Consider the following 11,750-nt stretch of genomic DNA (forward strand, 5'->3'; position numbering starts at 1 on the left):
ACCGCCTGTCCCCGGAGGGGGGGAGGTCCCCGGGCCGCGGCCGGCGGGAAGCGCCGGGCGGATCCTGTCAGCGCCGCCGCAGCCGCCCCTCGGCGCGCGGGGGCGGGAAGGCGCCACGTGACCTCGAGGCCGCGCGGCGGCGGGGGGGGGGGGGAAGCGGGCGGAGGCGGGGGGGGGGGGGGGTGTTGTCACGTGGCCCGCGGCTATGTGGGCAGGGAGGGGGCGCGGCGCTGCTCGGGGTGGGGTCAAGCGCGTGACCTTCCGGGCGGTGGGGAGGCGGGGCGTGTGACGCAGTTCCGCTTCCGCCTGGGCGTCGGGGTGGCGGTGGTGCTGCGGGCCGCCGCCTGCTGCCTCGCTCCTGGCCTGCGCCGCGCCGCGCTTCTCCCGCCCAGGTACCCCCGGTGGGCCGAACGGCGGTCTGCCGCCTGGCCGGCCCGTTAGCCAGCGGGAGGGAGGGCCTGAGCGGTGCGGGGAGGGAGCGGGGGGGGGGGCGTCCATCCTACACCTCAGCGGCGGGGCCGCCCCCGGGGACGGCCGGGCCGCAGCTGGCTCTTCCCCCTTCAGACCCCTGGGAGAGGCGGGCGGGGAGGTGCCGCCGCCTCTCCCAGCCCCGACGAGATGCGGAGGGGTGGTACCGGGGGTCGCTGGCCTCGAAGCCAGCCTCCCCCGCCCGGAGACCCGCCGCCTGGGGAGGGCGTATCGCTTCGGGGTACCGGTGGCGGCCTAATGGCTGCTGCCGCTTTCGGTTACGTGGGGCTGGCTTTGCTGATGTCTGCAAAGCAAAGGAGGTTCGCTTGTAGTGGATCCCATTTTACTCCGTGTAACGGTGGTAGCTGCAGTGTCTTGACTGGATAAAATGTCTTGTCGGCTTGTATTTATGCTATATGGTCATAATCTATACATGAATATATAAATGAATGTGGATCGCATGTAAGTGACTTTAATTTGAAGGGTTTTCACTAAAGAAGGTCTCAGGCAAGTCAATTTCTTAAGGTTCATGAAAAGTTGATTCATTTTATCAAATGTTAATATAGTTAAGGTAGCTGACTTACTGGGAAAACTGGCACTGTGTGGTATTGAAGGCACACTGCTTGGAGAGAGATCTACTTATCTGATAGGTTTCATCTCTGAGGGAGAAGTTGTTTCTAGGTGAACTCCATGGAAAACAGCATTGATCTGATGCTCTTCAACTCTATTGTCAGCAAATGTAAGAGCAAAGGTAGCTTTTTTTTTTTTAAACAAAACTGACACACCCTGAAACTACCCTCCTCAAGACCTGTGGAGACCAGTGGCTGATGCAAAAATTTGCGGTAAATATCAAAGCTAGAAAGCACTTTAGATACTTTTGAAACTTGAATTCATTCAAGTACATTTTAACAGTGCTAAATCAAGATGTGAAAGATGCCAGCTCTATCTGTGCAGTGAGATTGTATCCTGAAAAGCAGTTATCCTGGAAAAGAGCCTTTGTAAAGGAGCAGAAAGGTTTGTGGTTTTGTTTGTCATGTTGAGGCTAGAACTGGAATATGACACATAGTTTTGATGGTTTTATTGGGGGGCGACATGACAAAAAAAACTGCAGTGAAGATGTTTAATGGTCACTCACACTCGGGTTCAGTATGTTTATTTCATCCAAAGCAAATAAAAATAATTAAGCTGATAATTCCTGAGTATATAGGTTTGGTAGGAGGAGAACATAGGTATTCTTCAAATAGATTTTATAGCTAGTTCAGGAAGACTTCTGAAGAATTGATAATTGGAAGCTAAAGCTATAAATGAGAAGTAAAGCACCTTTTTAAAAATGGGGATAACATGATGAGAATGGACTCCATAGCTCTCAAAGTTTAGAGGCAGCTATGGATGATATGTTTTTAATTATTCTGAGCTGCTGAACTAATACGTCTTTTGCAAGATTCACAGAGTAGGATGGTGTGGACAGGAGTAATCTTTGGCAGTGGAGACTCTGTTCCTCGCTGGTTTTGTATCACAGCTGGCACACAAAGAAGCCCCCTCAGAAGTGGTACATGTTTGCCGGGTTTGGAACCATCTGCTTGTGATGTGGTGACCCTTTGAAGAGATTAGGTCTGGTCTTGGTGGGGAGGCAGCTGTGAAACTGAATGGCCTGTCATGGGTGGGAAGCTGGAACAGATTACAGTTCTTATGGCTCTATATTTCACAGGTCTTGGAAACTGATAAGACCTCTGTTTTGAAGAATTATTTTTTCTGGTAGTTGATAACTTATAGCAAATGCAACATTTTGGTTGTCGGTCTTAATTAAATCTGTCCTGAAAATCTGAAAACTAAAAATCTGACTTCTGTCCATTTTGTCAGTCAAAACAGACATGGGAAGGGGCAAAAAGATCACCAAATCTCAAGTAGCTACTAGTGATGTAACTGTTGTTTTTTTCCCCCTGTCAGTCTGTTTACCAATTGTCTTTATTCTCCCAATGAATAAATGTGCAGGTCAAGCTAAACGATTGCACGGTACCTAAGTGCATCAGTGCGGGGTTCAAGAAGGCGTTAAAGACAGAAAAAGGCCAGCTATGAAACGTTGATGCTTAATGCCTGGTGGTAGAAGCTGCAGAAATTTGCATATTTTAGAAAACATTTAGAAGCTGTCAAAAGATTTGGTCTCTCTTCCATTTTATCTGTATAGCTATGTTGGGTAGTTATACTTATGTGGGCAGAAATCTTGTTGTAGATGAGGTTATGCTGATAGGTATTAGTCATGTTACAGTGACAAAAGAACCTCTTTGCTGATAGAGCCATGCCACCCAGTGGAAACAGCAGAGCCTGTTGCATCTAGAAAGCATTTTCCTGTGTTTGAAAGATGATCTTGGAGACAGGAACTAAATCTGGCACATCAAGTGTTCGAAAAATGTCATTCAACTCAAAAAATAAAGCAAGCAGTTGATGCTTAGTTTTGGATGGCTTTAATAAAAGAGAAAGTGATTTGGACAGCTCTTTCTAACAGGGGTCTCTAGGGACTGGTGATGGATAAAAGCCAGGAGAGGCAAGAGCATGGGAAAAAACGCTACTACATCCATCAGTTTCAGTTGGGCTGCATGTGATCAGAGAGGGTTTAGAGCTTAAAAAACACGGTCGAGCTGGTTTATTGTGGAAGCTGTTGGATTTAGTACGCCACACGTAGCACCATGCTTCCAAAAACATGTTTTTCGCAGACCTCTCTGAAAATCACCACTTGGTCTTGAACACTGTTGGTAGAATCGGCATACCATTGCTGTGTCAGAGTGCTTCTCAACCTTCTTCCAGCCTGCCGTGTGGAGCCTGGCGGGCTTGCTTGTGTCGCCTACCCGCTGTTAATTTTTGAGAGCAGCTTGTGGGTGTCTGGGAGGCCTTGGACCGTGGTCTGAAGATTTTGCTGTGTATGGTTTCTGGGTAGGTGTGATGAAAGTCGTCCGTGCCCTCCCATCATTCTTCAGGATAAAGGATGCAAGAGATTCTGCTCCTGGGTGCCTTTTTTGCAGACATGGGTCATCTCTCTCTTTCCCTCACTTTAGTTTCGTGCTTCTGGCCGTACGTCTTCTCAGAGGTGGCTGAGAAATGGTGCCCCGACCAGCCGACCTGGAGCTGGCAGGCTCTGTGCTTTTGGAAAGCAGGGGATGTTTCCACGGGCGGCGGCCTTCAGAAAACAAAGGAAATCTTATCTTACAGCACAGTGGATGCGAGCAGGTCTTCAGTTTGAATACTGCCAGTTCTGTAGTCTTTCTACTCCCTGCCAGATTACTTAAACTCCCAAACCCTCCTTCTTCCACTCGCTCTTTCTTCCCCCTCAACTCCAGGAAAGAATAATTTGAAGTAGAGTTGAAATGTGGCAAAATGGACGTCTGTTATATGAATCGGCTTTTCTCTGCTCATATCAGTGCATGTGCAGTGATCTTCTAGGAAAGCTTCAAGAGAAAATGAGAGCCCATTTGTTAACTATTGACTCTAAAACTAGTCAATGCACCATTCAGTACATTTTTCTAAAATCTTGAGCCCACACGTGACCATTGGGTACTTTAAAATGGAGTTACTTGGGGGTCTTCTGTCTGACAGTGTCTCTGACTCTAATTTGTAAGCATGTGAATGCCTTGGGCAATACTTTTACAAATGTAATTTATATTTCTGCAAGTTTTTGATTGAAATTCTTTATAGCAGTGTTGAACAATTTGAATGGAATATAAATTCTAGATTTAAGTACAAATTAGTTCACATTGTTGTCTGAATGTCTCTAACGGTAATTTCAGTTTCTTTTTTATTAAATGAAGGTGGCAGTACCCAGCTTAAATGTATGTTTAAAAAACGTCCCTGAAATAGGCCATCCTGTCTGTAAGAGGATCCTTGACATGCTTGGCATGACTCAGTTATGCCAAATGTTGCCAACAAATGTTGCTCTAGTCTGCTTGCCAAAGTAAAAAAAGCCACTAAATCTCATTATAAGCTATGCTTAACTACACTTTTTTTTTGTAAATCATGTAGCAGAATTTTTTCCTTAATTTTCATGGCACAGAAATATTTTGAAATTATCTGCTGACAAATATTAGGGATATTTGTTGATACTGTGTGAGCAGGCCTGTTTCAAATCAAAGCAGTGGATGAGTACAGTTGAATTTACTACTCTGTCACTTTTGTGACAGATCATGGGATTTTCTTCTGAGTTCTCCTTTAGGTTTGTTTCCTCTCTCCCTTCTCTCCCTTGCAGCATATGTTCTAACTTCTTCTGTGGGGTCTTTTCAATCTCTTGTAGATCTGTTTTTCAGTTGGTCTTATCCCATCTCTCCATCTGCCTAAAGAAAGGATGATTCTCTTAGCCTGTTTTGGTGTTGCTTTTTTGCTAACCTGGTTGGGTTTTTTTGCTTATGAATACATTTACATGCGCACTTATGTAAAAACTTATTTTTGTACTTGTCTCTGTGTTAATGATTGATTTCCTTTATTTTGTGGGTTGTATCAAATAGCTTCTGTGTCTGTATGGGTAAATTGAACTACAGTGCCACTAAAAAGCACATAGCAACTTCTGGTTATTATTGAGCATGGTTCATTGCAAAAACAAACAAACTCTTTTAACATCAGAGCTATCTGTTGAAGAGAAATTGAGCTTTTTCTGGTAATATCTCTCAAACAGCTGAGCTGTTAATAACAGGAGCAGAAACCACTTTCCTGATGCAGTTCAGTTGGTTTCTCAGCTTTAAGCAAATGGTCATTGATCTGCAGAGTGTACCTCGTCTGATACAAAGATTTGGATATTTGTGCTTATTTGAAGGAACTACTGCTGTTATAAGCTTATGTTGGAGCTTTAACAAACCTTCGGATTCATGTAGTTAGGCACTGACTTCCACCAGGACGCTAACTTTGTAGATACCCATTTCTTAAAAGGTTTGTTTTAAATTATTAGGTGTAACTTGAGAAGTTCACGGTGTTTCCACAGGGGTCTGGGTTGCTCGGTGTGGTCATAAATAACTTGGGAAATGAGATGAGCCGTGTCTTGTTGATATGAAGCCATTCAGGAAAGTAAGGATTAGGTAATAAAATGGCAGATACAATTCAATGTCGATAAATCTGATGTAATTCAGAGTAGATAAATGTAGAGTGGTGCATATAATTTCGTATATAAAATGATGGGCTGACCCTTAGCACTGAGGAATGAAATATTGCCACAGAAGTGTCAGTTCCGTAGTGATCAAAAAGCAGATGAAACATTAAGAAGTATTAGGAAGGAAATAGAGGACAAACCAGAACATAACCATTGATTTATACAGTTTCATAATTATCCCACATCTTGAATTCTGTGTGCTTGGTTCTTGTCATTCATCTCAAAAGATAGAAAAGAATTGGAAAAGCTTCAAAGAGAGGCAGTGAGAATAATCAAAGGTATGGAATAGCTGCTGCACAAGGGTCAATGAAATAAGCTAGAGCTCAGCCTGGAGAAGGAACAGCTAAAAGAAAATGGTAAAAATCTGTAGAATAATGAGCTGCATGGGCAGAGTGGATAAGAATAGATTTACCGATTTCCTCGGCTGCAATAATGCAGGAACAACAACTGAATCTAGTAAGATCCAGGTTTAGAACAAAAAAGAAGGTGCCTTTTTGTGTAACAAATAGCAGCCCTGTGGAGTTCCTCGCCAACGGATGTTGTAGGTGCAAGTGGGGAAACTAGACGTGTTTGTGGAAAAGAAATTCTTTGAGGGTTGTTATTCCATAGAAATTGCCTACAACTTAGGAGTCTGTGAGCTTGGAATCATTGAAGTATTGGGGTGTCATCCCTGTTCTTGTTCTTCCCTACTGTCATTGCTGAAGATAAAATGGGAAGCTGAGCTAAACAGCCCATTGTTCTGATCGAGTACTGTCTTCAGATTAGGAAATTGTGTAGATAGTAATAAACTTACAATACAGTTTCAGAGAAGACTCTAGTTTATATGTGCATTATTTGCATTATGTAATTTATAATCTAATGGAGTTTATAAACCTATTTGTCATAGGCTGTCTGTACAAACCTCTGTCCCCGAGACCAGTCTGTGTGTTAAAAGTCAGGTCTTCACCGTCAACAAGGAAAAACAAGGATTGTTTTTTGTGGGGGTCAGCTTGGCAGTAGTATTTGTACTCTTGAGTTATATTTTGCATTTTTCCTCCTCTTATGTTCCTCTCTATCTCCTACACTCTCCCCTAAAACCTTCTGGCTACACTAGGGCATGTCCACCTATTTCACCTGCTCTTGGTTATCCTTTCAAGACTTCTTCACCTCTAGTCAGTATTTGTTGTCACTTAGTCAAACTGAATGTAACTTCGGCTGCCCTTCTGTATGGCTAATAAAGATTGACAAAGCCAGTTGGTTTGCATTGTAGCGAAGCTCTGGAAAGCTCCAAGTGCAGTGGTTGCCTTCATGAAAAGATAGCACGTGACTCACTGGTCCCTATTTTCAATGTTTTTTGTAAGTGTTGAGAGGTTAGAAGTTAGGTATGTATTAATGACGCCTTTGCCATATCTACTTTCAGTTAAGGCTAGCTGGAGTCAGTGGATGTGAATAAGAGCATCCACTACCTCTAGTATGTTCTGAAATAATTGGAGGATAAAGCATCAGCAAACTATAGTTCTTTTATTTCTGACAATAAGATCTGCATGGGGATTTAATCATGTTTTGATTTAGGTGCATTAACTTCACCTGCAAGCAGCCTGCCATAACTTTTCTGAGTCCCAGTTTAGAAAAGACCTTGAATACTTTACAGGCATCACTGTCTGGGTAGGCTGCCTACTGGTATGAATATTTGAAATATTTTTTCTTAGTGTAATGTGACCCATTTACATTATGTGTCAGTCCTGTCTGAGATGAGGCAGAGGCTGAAGACTTTCCTTTTCATGAGAACTTCATCAAGAGGGAAGTATTTGGGTAGCACGTATCTGTATGGGCCAGAGTCATTAAAAGAAAGCCATTGCGAAGAAGCGCTGCCGGTTCAACACTGTGGTTTGAATGAGACAAATGTAGAGTTTGTCTCATGAACTCTTGCTTTGAAATACTTTTATTATGTTCAACAAATTTCACTTTATCTTACCTTACTTTTCAGCAGAATGTCTGGAACTGATGATTTTTCGGTAAGTAAAAGTTTTTCTTTCCTGAAGATCAGGCAGTTGTATTACTTCATTCTAAAAGTTGACATACTTTTTCAAGAAGAAGGGGAACTTACAGTTGAGAGGCAATTTCCTTTGTATTGCAGTTGTGGTGTTTTCCTTTTGGGTAGATGTAGCAATCTGTGGACTGAACGTATGAAGCTGCCAGGTGCCTTGTGGGTTCTTACCTGCTGTGATATTAACAAAGGAGTTGTGTCTTAATAGTGTCAGAATAGCTATAATGGAAATCTATGAAAATCTTTCTGGATTTGCTCTGAAATTGCTTATTGCTGTGTGTGGTAGGTCGCCTTTTATCTTTGGTTTTCTAACTGCGGCATGCCAGAAAGCCTCTTCTACCTTAATGATAGAAGCTGTGCAAAAATGAATGTAATCATCTGTGCGCAGCAACAAAGAGCTCTCTTCCTCCCATTTTGGCAACTGAAACATGTACATGTAGTCGGTAAATGTCTGCAACTAGTAAGTCCAGTAGACATTTTACGTTCTCATTGGTGCTTTATCTTTTAGTTGGCAGATGCTTTACCAGATCAGTCGCCTGCTAAAACCTCCAAAGTGAGCAGTACAAAACCTGGTCAACAGCCTGGTCAGCCACCGCAGGGTTGGCCAGCTTCGAATCCTTGGAACAACCCAAGCGCTCCCCCTACGGCGCCAGCCGGACTGCCACCAAATACGTCTGCTTCCAGCGTGCCATTTGGACCTCCGCCAACAGGAATGTATCCTTCAATGCCCCCTGGACCGCCTGCTCCATTTCCTCCTCCTCCTACTGGACCCTCTTGCCCTCCTCCTGGTGGTCCATATCCACCCCCAACTGTGCCAGGTCCTGTCCCACCAGGGCAATATCCTCCACCAAATATGCCCTTTCCAGAGCTTCCAAGACCTTATGGTGGTCCAACAGAGCCAGCTGCACCTCCTGCTCCTGTTGGGCCATGGGGATCCATGCCCTCTGGAGCATGGGGACCAACAATGGGAGGGCAGTATCCTGCACCTAGCATGCCATATCCACCCCCAGGGCCATATTCCGCTCCTACCCAGACTCCAGGGGCTGCGCCAACAGTACCATGGGGTACGGTCCCACCTGGAACATGGGGACCTTCACCGCCAGGTCCATTTCCTCCACCCACAGGATCATATCCAGCTCCAGGACTATACCCTACGCCCCCTAATCCTTTTCAAGTGCCATCTGGTCCTGCTGGTGCTCCATCAATGCCTGGTGGTCCCCATGTGAGTATTTAATTTTGGTCTTGAATTACTCTAAAATGTTCACTTTTAAGCGTGGAAATTCAGTAGCATGAGACCTGTTAGCGCAGGTAAGGAATCTCAGCACATCTGTCTTATTTCTGTAGTGGGTGGAATAATAGCCAACAACTTCTTAAATGCTTAACTAAATATACTAGGACGGTGACATTATATCAAGTTGGAGTGTGTCTAAGCATCTCTCATTATAGTGGTCTTCCACTACTTGAAAGCCTTCTCTAAAAGGCAAAAAAGTGGGGAAAGCCTTGTAATAATTTCTGAAAGAGAAAAATATTCTAGTCTCTGTAATCTAGAGGGATTGCTTCTAGGGCACATAGGGAGGGAATAACAAATTATAAGGATGAATTTGTTTTTAATTACAAGTTTTTGTAACTGTGAATTAACTGCTTTGTGAAAAGCCTGTATTGACCATGAATTATTGTCTCTTGCAGCCTTACCGTTGAATACATTCTGGGGAACAAAATACTGTAGCTTTCCACCTTCATCCACTACTTACAGAGATTTTTACAGTTTTTGTTTCAGTAATGTTTGGGGCTGTGAAGAATACTTGCCTCTTGTATGTGCATTTGAGGTATGAAGGAGCAGTTTGCATAAATTTACCTTGCTCATATGCTGGCGTAATTGTTTGGTTTAATAAAATGAATTACGAAGAACAGAAATAAAACTAACATCTGTGGTTCTTATGTTGGCAAGTATTCCTTGGAAAAATGGGAGTTGCCAAGTAAGGATTATAACGAATCAGGCCCAAGGACTTAAAAAATGTTAGTTCTTAACTTTCCATGAATGCTTTAAGTCTTGTTGCCAGACTTGTGCAGGTCACTGAATGGATGAATAGTCATATTTTGTCTACTTTCAGGTTATTCTAAAATGTCAATAAAAAGTGTTTTGAGATTTTTGTCAAGAAATCTAATTTTTGAACATGCTACAGTAATTCAAACTAAAGAGGCAGAGCATGTGAACTTGAAGGTTTTCTCAGCATTTTGTATATACTCAAAACAATTGCTCAGTCTGGGACTACGGAAGAGAAGATAACGCATTTGAAATACTCAGTCTGCCTTGTCAGCACACTGTTTGTGTTCACAAACAGGCATTTATGTGCAAATTAAATAACCTGGATGTGCAGTTAACTTTGAATCAACAAATGTGAGTTTAATGCATGCAAATGAGGACATCATTTTGCCAGTTCTCATTCTGTGGTGATTGGAAGTTTGGCTTGGTCTATGTAAAGAGAAACTGATTCCCACTTAGGTAAGGTACTTCCCTATTTCTAACCTGGGTTCTAGTCATTTAAAATTTGACTTTGCTGCCGAGTTGTGTTAACTCGGCAGACTTTCTCAGAGTCCCTAGAAACTGAACTTGAGCTTAAAAGATCAAAAAAGCCCCCCAACCTGACAATTCCCTTCCCAGCAGTTTTTGGCATGGCATTTAGTTCTATCAGCTACAAAGATCCTTATTGCCACAGTTGAGAACGAGGAGGTCTCATCGGGGCTCTGCTGGATATTGTAAAGGGGAGAAGTCCTCTGTTCTCAGCTAGGTGTCTGCATACCTCACTGAGTAAGTGTAATTTGGGAGTAATTGAATGTCTAGAAGCCTGTGCACTGCTGTGTAGCTGTCCCCTCCTCTGAAGGGGCACTGCGGTGAAGTTTTCATATTCTTGCCATATCTGTGCAAAAAGCATGCAAGGGGTTTGCTGCAATGCTGGTTTAGCGTTACCAAGACACACAGCCACGTGTCGGTGAGGAGTTCTGGCACTCTTTGTGGTACTTCATAGCCTGGACTTCGACCGTGGACAGTTTGTTTTATCCCCAGCTGGGGATATCCCAACTTAGCCTCTGTAGGTAGAATTAGGAACAAATTTTGCTTAATGTGGTAGCTCATTAGGGAGTCTTTGTATCATGGAACTGTGAAAGTGAGTTAATTCTCTTCCAGTACCTTTTCATGGTTTCCTGCATGCATGTGATGGACTTCTTAAAAACAAAGGGGGTGACCTGGTAGTGATGCTTGTTACAGTCTTAGCCTTTATGGCAAACTCCTGCAATATTTTTGCAGAAGAAAGCAGTCAGCTTAGCTGTGGCTGTTTTTAATCTATGTCATGAAAGCTAATAGCAAAGGTACGTGCTATTTTTTGGTTTAGGAATACAATACTGGAGCTGAACAAAAATACTCACCATTTCAGCTTAAAACCTAGTACCTGTAACCCTAGAAATAGGAACCAAAAGTGCAGGTCTTCATTAACCTTAAACAAGCCCCAGTTGCCCCCCTCCCCCCCCCCCCAAAATAACAGACTTGGCTTAGATCTTGGCAAGACTGATTAAAAATAAACGTAGGAGAACATTGACCACATTTGCTCAAGTGCTTTTTTGATACCTGCAGCCTTAGATTATAAATCGATGTAATGAAGAAAACATTTATTCCAAATGAATGGATCACGCAGTAGCAGCACTCCAGTTTGAAATTGCACTGGCCGTATGTCTCTGCAGGGAATGGGAAGCGGTAGGAAAGGATAAAGCAAACGTAGCAAGTAATGATTTTTGGAAGGGGGATTTGTAAAAGTAACTAGACTTCTAGGTTCTTCCTGAAATAGGCAGGATTTATTACTGGAACATTTAGGCTAAAATTCAGTATATATGGGATGTTTTTCAATGTATATTCGTATTTCTTGAGGTCATGAAAACTGTTTCATAACCCCTCTGTTTTTGTGAGCAAAGTTCTTTGCATAGCAGTGAAAAGGGTATACCTGTTAATCTATTGTGTAAAAACTCAAGTTGTCACTATATACCGTGTAGTAACTTTATCACATGTTATGTCAAGTGTGAGCAACTTCTGGCCTGAAGCTTTTGCAATGGAATTTGTACATTTCTATGCATCATTTGAGT

At 43.1% G+C, this 11,750-nt stretch overlaps 1 protein-coding gene across 2 annotated transcripts; it reads left to right on the forward strand.

Moving 5' to 3' along the window:
* The first annotated feature begins 379 nt into the window (after window positions 1-379).
* On the forward strand, window positions 380-11,136 carry MAPK1IP1L (mitogen-activated protein kinase 1 interacting protein 1 like). Of its 2 annotated transcripts, none has more exons than XM_059819316.1 (4): window positions 380-392; window positions 7,563-7,587; window positions 8,128-8,841; window positions 9,306-11,136. In XM_059819316.1, exons 2-4 carry the CDS (start codon window positions 7,564-7,566, stop codon window positions 9,315-9,317), a joined length of 750 nt encoding a protein of 249 aa, XP_059675299.1. In that variant the 5' UTR covers window positions 380-392; window position 7,563; the 3' UTR covers window positions 9,318-11,136. The 2 variants fall into 2 exon arrangements, with proteins under 2 accessions (XP_059675299.1, XP_059675298.1); XM_059819315.1 differs by lacking the exon at window positions 380-392 and adding an exon at window positions 914-930 and having other exon boundaries at window positions 7,560-7,587.
* The last annotated feature ends 614 nt before the right edge of the window (window positions 11,137-11,750 follow it).

This window comes from Gavia stellata, chromosome 7 (genome assembly GCF_030936135.1).
Source record: "Gavia stellata isolate bGavSte3 chromosome 7, bGavSte3.hap2, whole genome shotgun sequence".
In the NCBI taxonomy this organism is placed as follows: domain Eukaryota; kingdom Metazoa; phylum Chordata; class Aves; order Gaviiformes; family Gaviidae; genus Gavia; species Gavia stellata.

Excerpts from the sequence above, each read along its gene's own strand:
- MAPK1IP1L (XM_059819315.1), top strand. Across the intron at positions 7,588-8,127 it reads CTGGAACTGATGATTTTTCG|TTGGCAGATGCTTTACCAGA; the intron begins GTAAGTAAAAGT and ends TTTATCTTTTAG.